Here is a 20443-nt window from a genome sequence, read left to right on the forward strand (position 1 = left end):
GCCAAGCACTCACTTACCTCCAGCATAACCACGCATATTTGTTTCACGCACTGGATAATGGCGTCGGGAGTGCCCGATATAGTCACTGCACGCTCCGTCGAGTTTGGCAACATGTCCCCCGCTACCTGCACCTGGGCTCCTGTGGACTTGAGCAGAGAGAAAGCAAAGAGAGCGTCACCATCGGGCAGGCAACGGCACCTCTCCAAAGTCAGTGATTCACTGATGTGATGGAGGGGACGCACCTCTAAACTTTTTGTCTTTTCTTTGCCAGACACATGGTAGAGCGCGTGTGTAAACTCCTGCCCAGACAGGGTAATTGGGGCCTGGCAGGACGTGGAGTTGCCTGTTCAAGCCAATTTGCAAACACTCCCATCCTAGGAAGATTAGACCTCAGTAGCTGTTAATGAATCAAACGGTGACCGGAATTTCAGGACAAGTCTTTTAACCCTCTCAAAGACAGACAGTTGCAATGCTGACTAAAAAAAGAAAAAGGTGAAATGAGGTACTTTTCAATAATAAAAAAAAAAGAAATAAAAAAAATGCTGGTAACTGAAGAAGGTCTGCTAATCAAATGAGTTGCGGATAAATGGCTCTTTAAGCCTCTGGTGGCTGACTTGTGTCTCTGGATGAAATTTGGGGCTGCCTTGTGCTCTGGAATATCTCAGGATGGTACAGAAGCAATTCTAAATTATAATTAGTGTTGATTAAATATACGCACATCATCAACTTTTAGCTCATTAATGAACCCAAGGAGGTAATGAGCCAGTTTTCTTTTCTTTTTTTTTTTAAATTTGATCTTGGCACTAATGTATCTCAGTTAACCAAAAAAAAAAAACAAAGAAAGAAAAGAATAAAAAATACATGAGGCCAAAACAATCCCTGGCATTATTTCACAAACATCCTGGAAGACCTTTTCAGTCAATAGAGAAAAACCCAGGCATTTCATACTGAGTTAGCACTTCCACATATTACAAACAAAATCTATTCCTGACTGTTATTGCAATGCAATATTTTGGGCTTTTTAAAAAAAGTATTTTCAGTAACCATTGACTTTGTGTCAGTCAGCAAGGACTTAATTTGTTTTCTTGCTGGTTACATACAACACATGTTATTCTTCTTTCCAAAGACTGATTAAATTACTGATTGCATCTTCTGTTCACTAGTGCTGTTTAAGGCCAGAATATCAATTCCTTGCTCTATAATAGGCTTTGGAATTTTGCCATAATTTGATCAATCAGTCATGCTTTTCTTTTCTTTTTTTTTGTAATCTTATCTTGAAAATAGTACTGCAACCCTACGCGTTGTTCCTGGGTACATGACTGAACACAAAAGACCATCCCTTGTGCAATTGCCACTTAGTGTGTTGTGTGATGATGAAATTAGACCACATCTTGAGCTGGATGCTCCTTTTTTGTTTGTTTGTTTGTCTTTACTGTTTAACATACAGTTCTGGGTATCTGTACATCTAGCACAAAATATTCTGCCAAATACTGCAGTCATTTATGCATTTGCTTCCAGTGCCAATCTTGTTTATTCTTTGACTTTGGTCATATGTCAGCAACGAAAAAATGAGTAATATATCGTCCATTACCCTTACGCTTAAGAAAATGTGCAGTGTGACTTCTTGCTGCATTAGCCTTATCAAAACACCTATTTGGCCAAACAGTATCCTTTTACTTCCTTGTACTAGACTAGTAGGTAATTGCTTCTGAAACTATGCTCACCAGGATAATCACTTCAGTCATTTAATTACACAGACCAAAAGACCAATCTCACCTTTAAAAACCCATGTCCTAAAAGCACTCACTCAGTGTTCTAGATGAGGTTACGGATATTTAAAATAAAATCCAAAGTATCGATAGCTGTAAAACCTAGAGCTAAACATTCACCGGCACAGGGTTCACACTCACGCCTGCTCCGATTTTAACACAACTAAGAAATCAGCTGGATTCCTGCTGCCTGACAGTTCTCCTGGACACCTAAGAGATCTGGAGGACCAGGAGAAATCACGTCTTGCGGCTGAGGTCACCTCCGACTGTGTGCTCTGACAGTAGCTCTGCATTCCCCAGCTTTTTCCTGGCTTCACCGGCTGCCTGCCAGGGCGAGAGCGTGCAGCTTTCTGACTCACCCAGACACTAACTACTGCAAACACCAACAGTTCGGTGGCCATGCAGAATTTGAGCCAGAAATGTCCCGTGCGTAAGGCAAACTGAACACCTTCCTTCCACCCAGGAAATGCACTTCAACACACAAGTATCTTCTCCCATCTATACGAAGTTCTCTGACAAAGTTTTTTGGGGATTAGAGAAAAAAAGAGAGAGGCTTTCCTATGACCCTAACATCTGCACAGAAATAATGTTTTCTTCCCCTCAGGAGTCATCAAGTGACTCCTTTCTCTCACATTTCAAAAGCTGGTTTGACAATAACGGCTCCTGAGAGACATAGCTCCCGGAATCTTTGATGAAAAATAAAGTAACAGCATTCCAAGAAAAAAAAAAACTGATTTGTAATTGCCTTTTATTTGCAGGTCTCAGTAAGCAGAGAGACCCCATCAAATGGCAGGGCTCTGAACTGTTTTTCTGCGAGTTTACAGCAGACAACCTACGCATGTTTTCATGAACACAGTTTACAAAGCAAGAGGCACATGGGGTTATAACATGTTCTTTGCTTGGCAAAAAAACCTCTGAAACAGCTTTTGGCAGCTCTGTCAGCTAATGGAAGTGGTACATGCTGGTACATTACTTCCCTGCATGCAAAGAGAGAAAAGACCCTTTCAGTAGCGGCCAAATCCTGAAAGGTGAAGATAAGTCTTCAGAGACTTAGTTAAGAAAACTCCTGGGACAATCAAATTGGAATCAAAATGAAATAATTTGGAAGAACTTGAAAGTCAACAGGATGACACCCTTAACTGTCCTCTATCGTCACCTTTCCTTCCAAGGCTACCATAAACTAACATTACATAGCAAATGCTGGATATAAAATTTTGATCAAAGAATTTTTCACTCCTTTTTGACATTGGATCAAATTTTCTTTGATAGAAAAATATCCATTAACTTTTTTTCACATTTGAAATGAAACGTAAAAGCTCACTGAAACCTACTGTCTCGGATCTACATTTTAGACAAAAAAAGGAAGTTTCGCTTTGGTAAAGCCTGTCAAAAGCTCTGTTTTGACACAGTCAAATGAAAAAAAATTATCAGCATGTTATCTTGATATTCAAAACCTCATTCCGTGTTGGAACGAATACAAATTTAGAAGAAGTGTTCTCACTTTCTCCAGAGTAAAAATCTATTTTTCTGAAATGTCCTATTCAGATTTTTTCTACGTAACTAAACACGTACCTAATTTTCTTGTTTGACTGATTACAAACATTGGATTCTTGGCTTGGCATGTGCTATGTTGTTACACTCATGCATGGAGGAATTAAAACTGGCACCGTATGATAATTTTTGCATTTTCTGGTTAAAGGAAAAAGTGGGGGCTAGCACAGCCCATTGAATAAATATCTTTAGATAAAGTCTGGATTAAAAAAAGTCAGTAAGGGTTTGGATTACATGAAATCAGGTCACCTGTGTCACAGTGAGATAAGGGAGAAACAGCAAAGAAGTATGAAAATAAATTTTTTTTAAAAAGTAGATCAAGCATTTGAACTACTAACCTGGACTCCCCAGTGCTCCTTGGGCCTTTCTCTGGCTGCAAGGGTGGCAGCTAATTTGGAAATGTCTGCCACTTGGGATCACCTGAGTATTGCTGGGGAGGGGCTGTGCCTGAAGAGAAACTGGATGAGCCATTTCTGTCGCTAAACTGTTGCTTTGCTAAATTGTGCATCAGAGACTAATATGTTGTAAAGCTGTTTCTTTATTTCACACATGGTCTTTAGCTTCAAGGAAGGTAGAAGGGTACCGCTGTGCTGGACCCCTGCTTCCCCCAGAGCAAGGCTTTTCCAGGCTTTTCACTCAGCACATGCTCACGTTCGTGTGATGAGCAAAGTGCAGCGGCCGATGGTGGCAGGGCATGCTGCGGTAGGATGCCGAGCCAGCCAGTGTTCCCGGCAGACATCCCAAGACTTACCTCCCTGATTTCTTTGATTTTGGAACCTCCTTTTCCTATAAGGGATCCACACTGACTTGCCGGGACGACGAGCCGCAGCGTTACAGGCGGTTTGCTTGTCACCGTGCTGTTTGTCATTGAAGCGTTTATGTCCTGTAATCACAACGTCAGTAAGAATTAGTGGAGGATTTGTCATTCCTGGTAAGCACTGAAGGGCTCAGAGCAAATGCCCGAGCTGTTCGTGGAGACCTGGGAAACGTGCAACCTGTCGTGGGTTGTTTCTGTTGCAGGTTTCTGTTGTTCTGGCTCTGCCAGTGGTACGCCGTAAGCACGAACCGCACAAGCAGCTTGTGCCAGGGGAACCCTTCCTTTTGCTGCCCGGCCTTGCAGGTCCGCACTGCGGGACCAGAGGACAGTCTCTGAGGCAAGATTAGGAGGAGGAGGAGGCGGCGGTATCTGTCATTATACCAGCCGAAGCAGATGGAAAAGACAAAGAGGCTTTTGAATTCACAGGCCCCCAAATCCTGATTTGGTCTCTTTTCCACTATCTCAATTAGAACACTTCTACCTAAACAATATGTCTTTACATTTCACGCAATTCCTTGTCAGGTTTGATACGAAGAAAAAAGGTTAAAAAAGGGAATGACAGATAATCTGTGAATAGTCTGAAGCAGAGAAAATCAGATTATTTTGATAAATATTTTACTGCCCCCAGATATAATTTCTCTTTTGTAGCAGATCCATGAGTATTTGTAGTGTTACGTAATTTCTAAAATCTTTTCCATCACAGCTATGTAACCAGAGTACAAATAGCTCAGCGGAACAGCAATTAGCTGTATCCAGGTAATGTAACCTGTATCTGTGTATCTCATTATCCAATGAGACTACACTGCAGGTTTTCATAAGCATTTCAATATACTACTTGTCGCAAGGTTTACATCGTTTTAAATATATTTTGCTAGTTGAAAATATTCTAGGCAAGACAAAACAATCCCTCTAATGTCTTCATCACAGAGGAAAAGATAAAGCTTATCTTCCCACTGATTGATGGGATGCTGTTGAGAGCACTTAAGATCACAAAAAAAAGCCACAAGCTGCATAGCACCTGTCCAACAACTCATGAGAATCTCGATGTGGTTTGCTTACACTAGCCACGAGCTGAAAAGACCATCTCATCCATCTGTGAGGTGGCATGGCACAGCTCTTACTTACACCCTTCACAGAAATGCTACCCAAAAGATTAGGACAGGAGCAAGAGAAAACATGCATTTCATATTCATTTAACTTATTTGTGACACAACAAGGGTTCCAGCAGACAGAACTGATGTATTTCCCTACATTCTTGCTTATCAAGGCTGCCACTGGTTAAAAAAAAACAAAAAGAAGTGCCTATGATCAGGACCCCAAATTAAAAAAAAAAAAAGTACTTTAAACAACTCTGCATGCCTTGTTGAACCAGTGCGGGAGCCCAGTGGCACCAGCGCTGATTCCTGCAGTACCTCTGCATTTGTGATGGCAGCATTTTTCCATCCGAGAAATGGCTCAGTGTGACCTTGCTTAGCTTAAAAGAGAAGAAAAAAAAACTTGAACGGAATGAGGCATTGCTGCACAAGACAGCTATCAAATCATTCCTCTGCCAGCCAGTAACTCACATTTTGTTTAGTGCCTGTGTCAGTGAGAAATTGCAATCCACATAAAGCGAGAGGGATAACGGAATTTTGCAGCACCCGTGTATATGAAATAAAGAGCAAGTCATGCCAATTTTTCAGCTGGAAGATGCCATCTCACTATATCACGTTTGTGTCAGGTGGAGGCACACGATCATCCAGGTGTGGGTAAATAACCCTCTACAGCCACCCAGCACGATCCTGATAATGTTTCCCACTTCCATATCATATGTGGCCTGGCCTCAAAGCCTTCACTGCACTTACTGCCTTCAAAAGCACTTCACAAAAACTGGACACTGCTATTCTCCTCATCATTTAAAAAGAGCAAAATGTAAACATGCAGGCTCAGCAGCATGGAGTGCATAAAAGAGTTCAGCTTAAAAACACAACAAAAGAGAAATAAGTAGAAAAAAATCCCCTCCAGAACTGCAGGCTCCCAAGTAGGGCTGGCTGGAGACTTTCTCACAGAACAGTCGTCTCTCAAACTGGGAGATTCCTATTTCTTTAACCTCTAACTTTCTGTGGCACTGCATCCATTTCCTTAGGGCTCTGGCAGACACTAGAGCCGGACCTTGCATGGCTTTCTGCCCGCTTGCCTGGGCTGCTCCTCAGCCAGGACGGGCTAACTGGGAGCCTGGAAGTGGTGGGAGAGCCAGCCCCCAGTGTTGAAACCTTGCAGTATCCCTAGCTCCTGGCATCCCAGAGTCGCAGTGTCTAAGGCTTCCCAAGGCAAGCAAACCTGGCAGCTCAGAAATCTACCAAACCTCCGGGGAAAAACAGGAAAATTCTTCTTTACTGGTTTCTAAATGAAATGTTAAACCTGCCAATTTCCACAGCAAGTACAAGTCTGTGAGGTGGCTCCTCACTTGGTAATGACCACCACAGGATTTACCTTAGTTGTACCAGCAGGAGTTAGTGTTTGTCAAAAAGGCATCACCTCAATTGCTTTTATCACCTTGCCTTTCTCTCCTCCTTATTCCTAGAACTGAACAATTTCTTCATAAATGTTTGCAAATGAACAAAGATTCCACTAAACTTTTTCTTCTTTATTTGGAGAAGGTCTGACCACTGAGCTCTGCCTGCTGTGTTTTTCCAGCACTTAACTACCATGTGCTTCCAGTGGATTATGCATATTTATACCCCAAACCAGAGCAGCCCCACTCACCAGTGAACTCAATCTGCAATCTGGAAATCACTGCTCTAAAATGACCTCTCTTGCAACTCCAGTGGTCTCCCTGGGTTAGTGCCATTTTTAACAACTCTCTTTTTCTTCTGCAGTGAATACTTTAGTTGTTTATGTAATTATCTACCTAGCTTGTAAATTAATCATCAGGCTGCTATCTATCTATCTATTTTTCTATCTATCTGACACATTTTGAGATTTTTGCTAACATTAGAAAAGCATTCCAGGGCTCCCATGTCTTCTTAGACCTGCTTATCCCCAGCTATATAGCTGTAGGATTGAAATTCAGGGTTCAAGGGCTTCATGTCAAAATGCTTCATGTGGGCATACGTAACAAATACCAAAAAATTCCTCAAAACATCAGTCTCACACATGCCTCTCTTTTGTTCTGTTTGAAGGTAGCTGCGATAACCAGAGCTGGGCCAGGCACTGTCTGCTCTGGGATTTTCAATTTTTTACATGGCTGAAGAAATCTCCAACAAAAAGATATACGTGAAAAATAACATTTGGTAGCTAGCTCGTTTGTAATTCTGAAACAGTACTTTATTTTGCCTCCAAAGTGTTATAGTTAACTCATTTTATTGACAGGAGTAATTATAGGAAACCTAACTGATTATATGAGACATTTTTCTTTACCACTGTTCTTTTAAATATACCAGAAGCAAATTATGTTAAAACTAAATACAGATATTTCAGAATATAACTGCAACACCTTATCTGCAGGGAATGCCAATACCCCTTTGCTAATATCCAGATAAAGAGTCCAGACTACCCTCTAAAATCTACAAGGGTAAATATGCATAAAATCCAGTCAGATGCCCGAATTTCAGATTTCTTTGCCTTTTGCTAGCTCCAGCACTTTCAAAGACAACATGGAGTTGGGTGGTGTGGTGGGGATCTGATGCTGTGCAGTGGTTCGATGTTTTTATGAGAAATGCAGCATTATTTCCACTAGGTACTTGTTTTGGTGGGAACTGGCAGGGATTATCTCTGTTAATGATTCCCTCAGCATTTTTCAGGGTAAGGCCTTAAGCAGAGCTTGTTTTTCATGTAGAGAGGAGAGAGACTGCTCTCTCCAGGTCTCCGTGGATTGGAGGGTATGGTACCGTACACGAAGCTGCCTGTTAAGCTAGAAGAAACAAGGATTGGTACAAGATGGGTAGGAGATAAAGCTGAGAAGGAGATGACAACAAGTGGTTTTAAAATTGGGCTGGAGATAGTTACTTATGTGGTTCTGCAGGATTTAACTTGAAACAATTATTATCTCATTAATAACTGGTAAGGAAAAAAAAAATAGCGTTCTTATAAGATATACCATGCCACAAAACCAGGGTACTTTATCAACATATTGAAAGATTGGAATATCACACAGGAGGATCTGAAACCCCATGAAGGATTGGAGAAACATAAATGGGATTAACATTTGCAGTACAAAAAAAAAGGGTCATTTGTCTGGGGGCTGACAAGAATGTCTGCAGAGACCAAAGAGGTTCCCACTGAAAACACCTGAGTGGGAGCTGGGGATACCTGCCAGGCACAGCACAGTGCAGAACATTACACTAGCAGGAGGTGAGTGGTAGAGATATATTAGTGTGATAGCCAGGACAGGGGACTTTTAGTACCATTAAATCAAACCCTTGTGGAACTTAATTTGCAACCTGTCCACAATTAACACACACATTTAATACAAATTGTAACTGGGAAAAGGTAGAAAGGGACTACTAGAGTCTCGAGAGGGGTGGGGAATACATCCTCTGAAAGACTGAGCTTGGTTCACTTACTCTGGCAAAAGCAAGGAGGGGATGAAACTGGTTTCTAAAAATATGTCTAAGAGGGGAATCCTCAGAGATGGAAAGGCACGAGTTGTTTAAACTAATGGCCATTGCTGGCACAGGAACAAAGCTGCATAAACTGCTTGTGAATAAATTTAGGTGAGGAGTGAAAAGAAGGTGTCTAATTATCAGAGAACTGAGGTTGTGAACCCAACATCAGGAACTGGAAAAAAAAAAAATCTAACTAGTTTTTGATAATGCTGTGAAGAAGATTGCCAGACATACTGCTTATGCTAGAGGACAACTGCATCCGATGACCCACAAGCTTTCTTCTAGTCCTGTTAGTCTAAACGTGAAGAGTCACCTTGGGTAAACAAAGGCACACGCTGACATTTCCCATCAATGCTAGCATCTCCCAGTGCTATGGGGAGTTGTGGAGACTAACCTCACAGACTTGGAGAAATAAGTACTCTTAAGAAAGGGATTCAAATCCCTCTAGTTTAATCACTGATGGACAGACACAGCCCCTTTCTCCTGCTGCAGGCGATTCAGTCCACCTATCTGCAGGCTCTTCCTTTAGCAGAAGGTAAATTGCCTTCCACAGGGGCCTCTGTGCCTCCACAGAGGACAGGAGAGACTCCTGGACTGGATGTCTGATTTTCAAAAGCCAAGGGAGTTAAATCCTCTCCTGAGTGAGCAGGGTTCATGTTCTGTAGCCTGCTGCCTTTTCTGTGAGGTTTCCCATTAAGTGGTGACCATATCTAATTGTAGTTGGTCCATGAAACTTGAGGAGATCCCAGCACTTTAGGTACATATCTGCACAGAACGGTAATTCTACAGTAAATTGAGCACTCTCTTGCCTCACTTACTCTTAGTGCCTTTTTTTTAATTAATTTTAAAAGCCAAGCTTTTAAAATACCACCAAATATGGTAATTGGTAATCAGATAGTTTGTTTTTAAAATAAAAATTTTCTAGTTGAACGAATTATATATTCATTTTGACATATATAAAATTTAAATCAATACCAAATGGAATCATATAAAAACAGAGCTAAAAGTTAGGCAATTATTCTTTTCAAATCAAACCCACAATGGGACCAGAAATTTTCCAAGACATTTTTCCTACCATTAGTGCACATTACTAGAAGCAATTTCTTTTCCCTGAAGCCTCCAAAAAGCAAAAGAAATGATCAAACAGCTTGTAAATTGACCCATTATTTTTCCTCAGCATTACTGCCAAAAGCATTTATAAAAATACAACCACTTTCATTGCTATTAAATAGAACATTAAACAAATCATATTTAACATTAAAGCAAACATGAGAAAATTGAAACAATGTTTGTATTTCAACTTGAAGAGAGAAAAAAAACGTATTTTATGTGCTTACCTCTTCAAATTTTAGTGCAATCATAGAAAAAGCTTTAAAAATTGCATCTGTTGGGCCTGTTATTGTCACGATTCTCTCTGGACAGGAGCCTTCTGAAATATTGATTCGAGCACCACTCTGTCAAAAAGAACAAATATTTTACAAATTTATACTTCCCAGGGGGCAAACTAAGTAGGATTAGGGATATAGTTTGGGAATGCATATCCTGAGGCATCTAATTCACTCCCCTACAACTGCAGCCCCAACATCACATAATTTCAGCATAAACTGATCACACTCCAAAAATTCATCTAACTGCGGGAAGCCGGATTGTCTCTGGCTAAATACTTATACAGCCTTCATCACAGTATGCAAATAGCACCTCTGTAACTCAAAGCTGCAAATAATTGCATAATCAAGTCTTTTCCTTTCCCTCTTGCAGGGTTAACCTTAAGTAGGACCTGAGCTGCAGAATTTCACACGAGGTTGTTTTCTCCAGGGAGCACCAACATCTCCCGGGAAAGATGCACCTCTCTGGTTTGGAGACCCAAAGGCAGGGCTCGATCTGTCTAGCTGGGGCATTGCTTTGCACTGCGGAGGAGGTTCCTTCTAGCTGTGTCTCACGTGAAGGAAGTCAATTGATATGCACTGAACAACCCTTTAACGGAGTAGCGGTAGGACAGGCAGCAGTAATGGTGTTATCTCCTTAAGGCAAGGAGCCTGTTGGAAGAAGTTAGGAAACCGTAAGTCTTGGAGGCAAGCCAGCATGGCTCTCAGGTACACTTAGTCCCCTTTATGCCACTGTGGCAGTGCAGGGAAAACCCCTAAGCTAGATGTAAATATGTTTAAGAGGATCTTGGTGTAGATAATTATCAAAGCCAGTTCAGGTAAGACCCACCCTATGCTTTCCCTGAGGTTTCAGGCATGGAAATGTGTTAGTGCAGTCTAACAAGTCCCTGGCGCCTCAACTCATCCGCAGGCACTGACCGTCTCCAGATCTGGGCCTGCAGCAAATGTGAGATAATCCGGGTTAATTTGGCCCTTTGCCTGCAGGGTTACCACGAATCAGCCGGTGTGCTGTGTGTCTGAGCCCTCATTCACGTGCATACTGCTGCTCAACAGCAAGATATCTTATTTCCCCGTATGGCAGCAACCAAACACGATAAAAAAAAAACCCCAACACTCCTGATATAGGAAAATCTTGCTGCCGCGGACTCGGCTGGCAGACATACTCAGCGCTCATAGGTAAGCAAGGGCAGCAGACACTTTTCGTGACAACCTGAGTGGGACTCGCCCTCATCAAACACCAGCACGGGATCAGGAAGGAGATCAGGGCCCGGGGCTCGTTCATGCCGGTGGCAACGTCCGGCTGCTGCCGGCACAGGCGAACCCGGGGCCGCGGGACTCAGCCTGGCAGGGAGCGCGGCAGGTGCCACGGCGGGCAGAGCTGCCGGCGGCAGGCAGGCCTGCCCGTCCCACGGCCGCCTTCGCGCAAAGCACGGCTCTTCCTTTGAAACCGCAGCCATAGGAGCTTGCCTGAAAGATTGCTCCACCGTGAACCGGTGGCAGCCAAAATTCACAGATGTTACTCCTCCGATAGACGGCCAGTCAAAGCAGAGCTACAGCAATTAAAATGTTATGTGGCGGCTTCCATATTTGTGTAGGAAGTTAACAATGGCAGGGCACAGAACCGAGGTTTTTGTACTTTTCTTTAGGCCCGAAGTTGTCTCCGACATTCTTGCTCTGATAGAGCAAGACAGAGTTGCATTTCATTCCATAAAGATGGCATGCAACTTGCCACATCTGTCAGGAAAGTTAAAATAAAGTTGTGTTTTGCTTTTAAAGAAGTACTGAAGAGTTATCATCACAGGGAGACATAGCCTCTTAGTCCTGTGCTGATATAAAGATGCATATAATTTGTTAAAAAAACCAAACAACCCAATAAAGCCTCTTGTGACGTGTACATGACGGTAGGTTTTCAGGAGTGGAAGAAGAACATTTGTTATTTATCTTGAAAAACTACCCAGGGATCATAACTCTTCTCTAAGGTGTTTAACTCAGAAGTCAGGAGCACTCTGCAGTGATGGCTTCCCTTTTGTACGTGCAATTTGTATCCAAAGATGTCTGCCTGTGATCACAATTAATAATTAAACTGCAATGTGTTTAATCAACTGGCAGGATTACTTAGTATATTGGAAACCTTCTTTTTCTAGTATTTTTTTTTAAGTCTTAGCAAACCTACTTATGTGTGAAAACGTGAGTGAAAGCTCTTATCATCAAAAAAGGAGCTCTGAACTCAGTCAGTCTGACGATGAACTCCCTGTTGTGTATATTTAAAGATGTATCTCAGCAATTTTCTTTACTACAAATACTTTGAGATATCCCTGCCATAGACCTTCTGTCAGTGCATAAAACAACTAAGTGTTGACATAGTAACGTACTGCAGATTTACCAGAACCAAATTGGCTTTTCTTGAGGCATCCTCTATACACTTTGCACTCCTAAAGTTTTAACCAGTAGGATTTGTCTTTTGGGTTATGCTTTTAGTACTTGCTTCAAAGAAGGAAAATTACATGGATCTCCAGGTAAGATGTGCTGCCTTGCAGGACAGGTGTGGGTCTGTAACCTCCACCTGGGCACGATCCTCTGAAGACAGTGCAGCTTGCTGTGCGGCAGGGAAAGACACCGGGGAGACTGAGGTTTATGCAGTGCCATGTTTTAGTTAGCCTTTTTGTGTTTACAAAGGTTTACAACCTTTTCAAAGACCTGCGGTGTGCAGATCTACCTTGTCCACAACCTACTCATAGATGCAAAATGACGGAAAGTTAAGGCTTTGCCAAGGCGTGGCAGAGGGATACTTTGGCATATGCAAGTCTGGCTCCAGCTCTGCTGAAGTTTTTACCTACCCTCAAACTTTATGTAGCATCAGTCTCATGCTTGGTTTCAGATTTTGGAACCTCTCTACCAGGAGGCCAAGCCGCATGCAGGGCCGATGTAAAGAAAGATACAGTGGTTTTGATGCACAGAATCAGGCTGGCTAAGCTGTTCCTGAGATAAGAAGCAGCAGGCATACTGCTATGGGAATGAAAGACTCCAGACTGCTGTGGCGATAAGGAGGTTACATTAACAACAATGTTTAATTTAGGCCAGCACACTTACACACCACCACTTGCTAAGAATGGTGATGTTAAATTAACTGCCCACTTGATGGCAGTATCGGTCTGCACACGCTGAATTTCCCTGTTCTCTGGGCTGGAAAGAAAGGCAAGTAAAGACATCAAGGCTTGTCTTACCTCCTCCCTCATCTTCTTAACTGTCTCACCTTTCTGTTAAAGAAATAGAAAAAAAGTTAGCCTGGGCTGATGAAGTGAATATACAATATTTTGACATGAAAATAAAGAGAGAAAGTGATTTCCTGACCTTTCCGATAATGCTTCCAACCTCCTGAAACAGAAAAAAAAGACACTGTGAATCATCGATTCGCTACAGGTCCTGAGCTTCTTCCTGCTCCTAAGCTATTTCACTGTCAATTATTTCAAACGTGCAATGTGAAGCGTAGCCCCCTTCCATTGTTGCTGTATACAAATATGCCATGTTAGATACAAAGGGGCAGACTAAAAATGCAGCTTTGCAATTTACTGATTGTGCAAGAAAAATACCTTTAACAGAAAGTGATCTTGTGGTTACAGATCAATCCTGCTACTATAAACACAGATAAACCCCTATCAGGTAACGAAAATTTCAAAAATAATAGAACTGCATAACCTGCTAGAGAAAATGGGATATAATACAACCATCAAAATAATTGCTGATCTCTCTGAGGGCAGGCATTTACCCTCTTTACACCATGTAATAGCTAGAGCTGAATTTCCATGCTACTGAGTGTTATTGCATAAACACCTGGTGACCTATCTTAATCTCCCTGTTAAGCACTTACAGAACAATAATTGCTAATCATTTTTTAGGGATTTGGGAGTTGCTACTGGGCTCCCACAACCTTCCATCAAGGGACAGAAAATACTAAGAAATGTCAGTATGAACATACAATAGGGGAACAACTTCGCAGTTCTGGCAACATCCCAAGGGTTAAAAACTCGGTGCATAAAATCGACAGGTAGCAAAAATGAAGCCAATAACTCTAAAATGAATAGCCTGGACACGTTACACAAATCACGCAGGTGGGACATCAGACTGGAAATCATCTGAGGGAGAGGATACCAGCTGAAGGAAAACAAACTCCTCTCCTACACTCAGATTGTGAAATCTACTTCAACGGTTAAAGACCGTCTCACATGGCTGATCTGTCCCAGACGTATGATATACAGTTTCCCCTCCCTCCCCCAGTCTATATACTTAAGTCTGACTCATCCTGAAACACAGTCCAAAGAGTGAGGTTTAAGAAATTGTCCTCCATTGCTCTATCCAATGATGGACTCATGATAAAGTGCTACTAACTTCACCCTGCATACAGGACTACCTGCAGTGACCTTGAGAGAGCTATTTCTCACCAGAATGTTATTTATAAGCTCATAATATGAAGCTGCTTGTGCTTGCAACTCCTCACATCCTGCTTACAGATGTAAAGACTTTTCAGTGAGAAGATGACCTATCTCAATGAAAAACTTTGGCATATGGTTCCTTTGCACTCTCTGCAAGTCTGCAGATGACACCAGGCTGGGAGGAACAGTCAATACACTGCTGGACAAGGCTGCTCTTTGGAGTGACCTAGAGAGGCTGGAGAAATGAAACCTCAGGGAGTACAATGAAGTCATATGAACAGTTCCATGTCTGGGATGGAACAAGCCCATGCAGCAGTACAAGCTGGGCAAAAACTTGCTACATACAAACTGGCTTTGCAGAAGAAGTCCTGAGGGTCCCAATGCGCAACACTAACATGGATACATGAGTGTATCAGCAGTGCATCCCTGATCAACCAAATGCTGGGCTGCATTAGCAAGAGTGTAGCCAGCAGGCTGGAGCAAATGATTCTTGCCTTCTCCTTGTGTATGTGAGACCATACCCAGAGGATCGTGTCCTGTTTTGGGCTTCTAGTACAAGACAGACAAGGACACACTGAAGTCAACCCAATGCAGGGCCAACAAGATGGTCAGGGGACCGGAGCACAGAACACATGAGGAGAGGCTGAGAGAACTGCATTTATTCACCCTTAGGAAGAGAAGACCTGGGGGGATCTTACTGTGGTATATAATAAGGAAAGCAAGTTGCAACATAAATTCCTACTCAATATGAGGAAGATATTTTTTACCATGGGGATGGTTGGACATTGGAACAGGCACCCAGAGAAGCTGTGGAGTCTCCATCCTTGAAGGTATCCAAACCCAGCCTAGGCAAGGCCCTGAGCAACCAGATCCAATGGGATCTGCTTGATTCAGGAGGTCAGACTGGAGACCTTTGGCGGTCCCTTCCAACCTTCATGGGTTTGTGATTCTTCAAGCATGGCCTTATACCCATTGAAGTCAGTGCCTAGCTAGCCACAAAGTTCCTCAACCCAGTGAGACCCCTTCTCAGGTTTATTTTCAAACTTTACTTTTTCTGTTTCCCATTTCCCTTTTTTATTTCCCTTCCTACTTCTCTTCCAAGATGGGATTCTGCTTTCTTATACATGCTGACCAGAGAACAGATATTGTCCAGGCAGGCATCGCAAATCTTCCAGAGGTATCTGTTTTGCAAACCTACAGTTCTGCTGGCTGATGTACAGTAGACCTTTACACATCACACAGCTGTGTGACTGTTCTTGCTAAAGCTTCCTGTGTCCATCTGGGACTGTGAGACATCTGTACATCTGCACACACAATGCAAAGAAGCAGCTCTGTGAGAAGAGGAATGAATGAGGCGGACTCGCTGCAGTTTTGTGTCTTGTGACCAAATTATCCTGTGTCTCTTAATATGTGGTTTTAGGTCACGCCTTTTCCCGTGGTCGAGACAGCTGTACCAGCATGCTGTGTAGGGTCTCTAACGAGGTGCAGCTTTTTTCCCCTCCTCAAAGGGTGAATTTGAAGATTATTCTATAAGAATTCAGTTTCAAGTTTCCAAGCAAAAGCCACCTCTCCCCCTGCACTGGGAGCTGGGATTCTGCTGGGAAATGTGAGGGAAGGATGCAGGGGGAGAGAGAAACATTAACTTCACATGGATATTCCTAATTTTTCCAGAATTTTTGATCTATACAAATTACTAAAAAAAAAAAAAAATCTAGAATGGTTCTAAACGGGTCACTTCAGACTTTTTTGGGGCCTTAGTTGTTTCTAGGAAAGCTCCTGTAAGTACTGGTGACAACAGATCATCTCTTTAATTATGATGAGAAATGTACTTCAGCCACAGATTAAATCAGAAGACTCATTCCCCAAACTACCAATGCTACTTCATCAAACCTTTAATGTTTCTTTATACAGTCCAATATTTGTTTCATATAGATTCTTATATCACCCTAAATTACATTTAGTGCTTAATGAGATACCTAACATCGTTTTTATGACACTCAGGTTCTATCAAAATTTCTAGCCAAGGTTACTTTGAGGGCTTTGCCTTCTTCAGAAAATGTTTCTAAATCTGCCAGGCACCAAACTGTGCTGTAGTTAACTGCATAAGACTGAAGGGATGGGATGTCTGCCACTTACATCAGTTCATTAAAAGATAGGAGTCTAGTGTAAGCCAGGCACACAACCTCCTCTGCAGTCCAGGGAGAGAGATAATGGAGGATGTTTTGTTCCTAAAAGAGGGAAGAAGTGTAGTCCCAGGGTTTTGTCTTTCTCCATCTGCAGTAGAATAAGCCTAGACTGACACTAACATACCTAAAGTTTGGTGAAAGGGATCCTACAGTTGATGGCAAATTCAGCCTCAGTGCAGGTCAGACAGCAGTTTGTCCTAGCAAATAATTGCCTACTAGAATATACTGACAACTCTTGAACTATTTGCTGTTTTCCAGTGCTCAGGAATATGAGCCAAAGGTAAGTACTTATGATCAATTTCAGATTGATTTATTGACTAACCATCTATGCGTAAACACAATGGGAAAATAAGTTCTATGACAACAATTACCGGGTTTCATATAATCACATTTCAACAGCTGATCGCAAGCAGCGCACAAAAAAAAAAGAAGTTATAAATGGGGGAACTAAAGCTCAGAGGGAGAAAGACAGGTCCAAGGCAACCCAGCAGACTGATGCCAGAGCTAAATGTACTTCCCAAGCTCCTTGGCCTCAACGTATAAACACCCACCTGTCAGAAGCAGATATGCCACAGCAACCGTGCTGGATGAATGGGATGCCTCCTAAAAGCTGCAAGTGCGTGCGTGCCTACATCCGCCGATACATATGCGTACACACACACACATTTATATATTTGTGTGTGAAGTCAATATATAGATACAGGCACCAAAGAGATATATATGAACTTCCCTTTGAGAAATGACAGCAATTTGGGGTGCCTATCTTGAGATTTATCAAAGGGGCCTGAGTTTCAGATTGTGCAGAGTACCCAGCCCAGGTAATACCTTCCAAAGGGCATATCTCCAGGTGGCAATATCTCAAGCAGGACAGACTCCCACTTGGGCTCCAACAGTGTCACTTTGGAAAACCCCAGGAAAATATGAAATGTACATGCTGATTTCAGACAGCCTGAAAATAATTCTTTAGCCCCAAGGAGCTGAGTTGATTTATATCTATGATTCTCTTTAGTACGCCATTTCTAATAAAATAAATAATGTGTCAAGAAGTGAACCTCACCAACAAGCACTGGAAGACTGCTCAGTATCAATAAAGTGTATCGCTAGCCAACCACCCAATTCATTACAGATAACTTGAGGAAAAGCAATGGTAAAAACAGGGGATGCTTGCTTTCATGCTGAAATGCAGCATATGATATGATTTGCACATCTCTTCACATGAATGGGATGAACGGTGGGCCCATCACAGAGCAGAAAGCTATTTCTGCAGTTTTTGTCGTCACCTGAGGGCAAGGCAACACCAGCAGAACAAAAGGTGACAGCAGAAAAGTCCGTGAACCAAAGCTTTTGCAGCCTCTGGATGGTGCGAATGACTAAACAAAGATATAAAATAGGCTGTAGGAGAAAGCTATTTCCTAATCAATTATCTGGTGTGCCTTTTGAATAACGAGAAAGAAATTAGTCATGTTAAGAAAACAAGAGGCTTAACAAATGGTAACAAACCTAGGTATAAAGATTAACCTTCAATCTGTAAACATAATGTGTGAAATTCCATCATTTTTCTAAGTGTGAGACTAGTTTAATAATTACTGTGGCCCAAGAAATCAAAACAAACCAGCTAGCTGTTCCATATAAAAGCACAGGTCTTGCTCTATTACCATGGGGCATGCAGCTTCTATTATCAGCGCTACAGGGCAAATGGAACACTAACCTCACAGGAGCCCTGAGATAAAACCACGTCTAGAAGGAAAATACGTTTAAGAAATAATATAAAAATATATACTCCAAAGCATCTGACAAAACAGAGGCCACATGATAAAGCCTGCAATTTGTTCAGGTAATGTTTTGATTGCATACCTCTACCTGCTTTCTATGAGCAAGGAAGGGTAAGGCAGAACCACTAGGACTGGCCTCTACAAACAAAAAAGCCTGCTAGAAAAGCATTGAAAGGAAAGAAATACAGCCTTCCACGGTGGGGAAGCACAACCGTCACAAGACAAGGAGGGATCATGGCAACAGCAAACAACATCTGCGCTGATAAAGTTTTCTAGACCAGCACCGGTTGCCTTTCTCCCATCCATAAAGAGTCATAACATAACCCAACTCTCTCTCTCCGCTTTGTTCTGAGGATAGAGTTGCCAATACTTGTAAAAGTTCATGAAGATGCTTGCATGGAAGACCCCAGGAACATGTTCCATGAAGATGTTCTGAACAATGAGTTTGTATGGAGCACGCGGGGCATCAGCATTTTTCAAAGGCTGGAAAAAAAGTCTTAGTCAGTTTTGGGAGACATGATGTAACGTGTCTACCTTAGGGAACAAACGGCTACCTCGGATAAACTGAGAGTCTGATTTGTGTTCTGGGATTATGTGGGATTAGCCTCACTGACACGGGAGATCTCATGTTCCTAGGTGATGCTTCAGTAGTCACTGTCTGATGCTAACAGCCCTAATTTAGTAAGACACTGCAGTCCAAGCCCCTACTGAGACAGATCTCATGCTAACAAATGTAGTAGTGTGTAAGGAAACCTTCAATTATGGTCTTTCTGATGGAGAGGCCAGTGATAATTATGAATCTTCTGCAGGTCCATCTACCATTTTTTTGGGCAGCTGTGCTAATGGGCATTTCTCATTTGCTTTTTGATAGCAGATGGGTAAGCAATTTACACTCAATTTCACACCAAGCCTCCCAGCTTTCCCCTAAAAAAACAAACCAAAAACCAGTTCTGTCCCTTCACTTGTCCCTCCGCCTGTGATGCTGAAGCAGCAGCACTGAGTAGGGGGTGTGCCTTCTGCAATCTCAGTTCATTACAGCTGTGGACCCATGAGGAGATTCTGTTTGACAGAAGTGGGAAAATTCAGCTATGGAGATTGGTTCTGGGGACATACAGTGCCCAGGGGCTGGGGGAAGAGACTTCTGTCCTTTCCATTGATTTTTTAGGCTAGTGAGAAACTCTCAGCTGTTACTACAAACACACTAAGAGCAGATCCATCTTGTGTTTTGTATTTGCACACAGTTTTGTTCCATGACTAGAGCTCTTAGGTACCACAGTAATGCAAACAAAACAAGAACTATAATAGCAATAGGCAGGACAGTCAATCCTCATAATACCCTGACAGCGTTCGTGGAAACTAGAAAGAACAGAACAAACATTGGCTTGGTTGGCATTTTACGGCTTGGATTAAATTACTGAAAAGGTGATTCTTAAAGCTATTTTGTTGTATGTTATATTTTAATAAGTAAAAAATAAAAGAAAAAAATGTGGAAGGAGAAGGGCATTACCTTCAAGATGGGGAAAAATTTTTTCTGTGCTTGCTTTGCAATCTTTCAGGAGGCAATTAAACAGGCACAAAAAAGTGGCCACTAAAAGAAATCCCTGATGCTAAAACTATATTATCCGTACTGATGAAAATGGCAATTTTCTCCATGATTTTAGTCTGTCTATATTTGAGCTGTTAAGTGTGAGCAATCACCTTACTAAGTCTAAATTTTTTTCTTTTTCTTGTAAAAAATTCTATAGATAGCATCATAAAACAATCACCAACAAGTCTGAAAGTCGTCACTGAAGCTGGATGCAAGTCCGCTGTAACCAGTCCTTCCAGTGCCACAAGGCACCCACTGATCCTGCTGAAACCATCGGGAGATAGAGTTCCTCAGGTCATCTAAAATTAAGCTGTAAGTATTGGTAGTTTAGTGCCTAAAAATCAAGGCACTCATAAGGT

At 42.1% G+C, this 20443-nt stretch overlaps 1 protein-coding gene across 1 annotated transcript in view; it reads right to left on the reverse strand.

Moving 5' to 3' along the window:
• Positions 1-20443, reverse strand: part of LOC142078970 (poly(rC)-binding protein 3-like) — a 137488-nt gene that overhangs the window by 23858 nt on the left and 93187 nt on the right. The window contains exons 4-8 of the mRNA XM_075142345.1: positions 13460-13483; positions 13333-13365; positions 10061-10177; positions 4072-4203; positions 18-146 (exon numbers count right to left, since the gene is read on the reverse strand). Coding sequence (XP_074998446.1) covers positions 18-146; positions 4072-4203; positions 10061-10177; positions 13333-13365; positions 13460-13483 — 435 coding nt within the window. The remainder of the gene's footprint in view (positions 1-17; positions 147-4071; positions 4204-10060; positions 10178-13332; positions 13366-13459; positions 13484-20443) is intronic.

Source organism: Calonectris borealis, chromosome 2 (assembly GCF_964195595.1).
Source record: "Calonectris borealis chromosome 2, bCalBor7.hap1.2, whole genome shotgun sequence".
NCBI classification, from domain to species: Eukaryota; Metazoa; Chordata; class Aves; order Procellariiformes; family Procellariidae; genus Calonectris; species Calonectris borealis.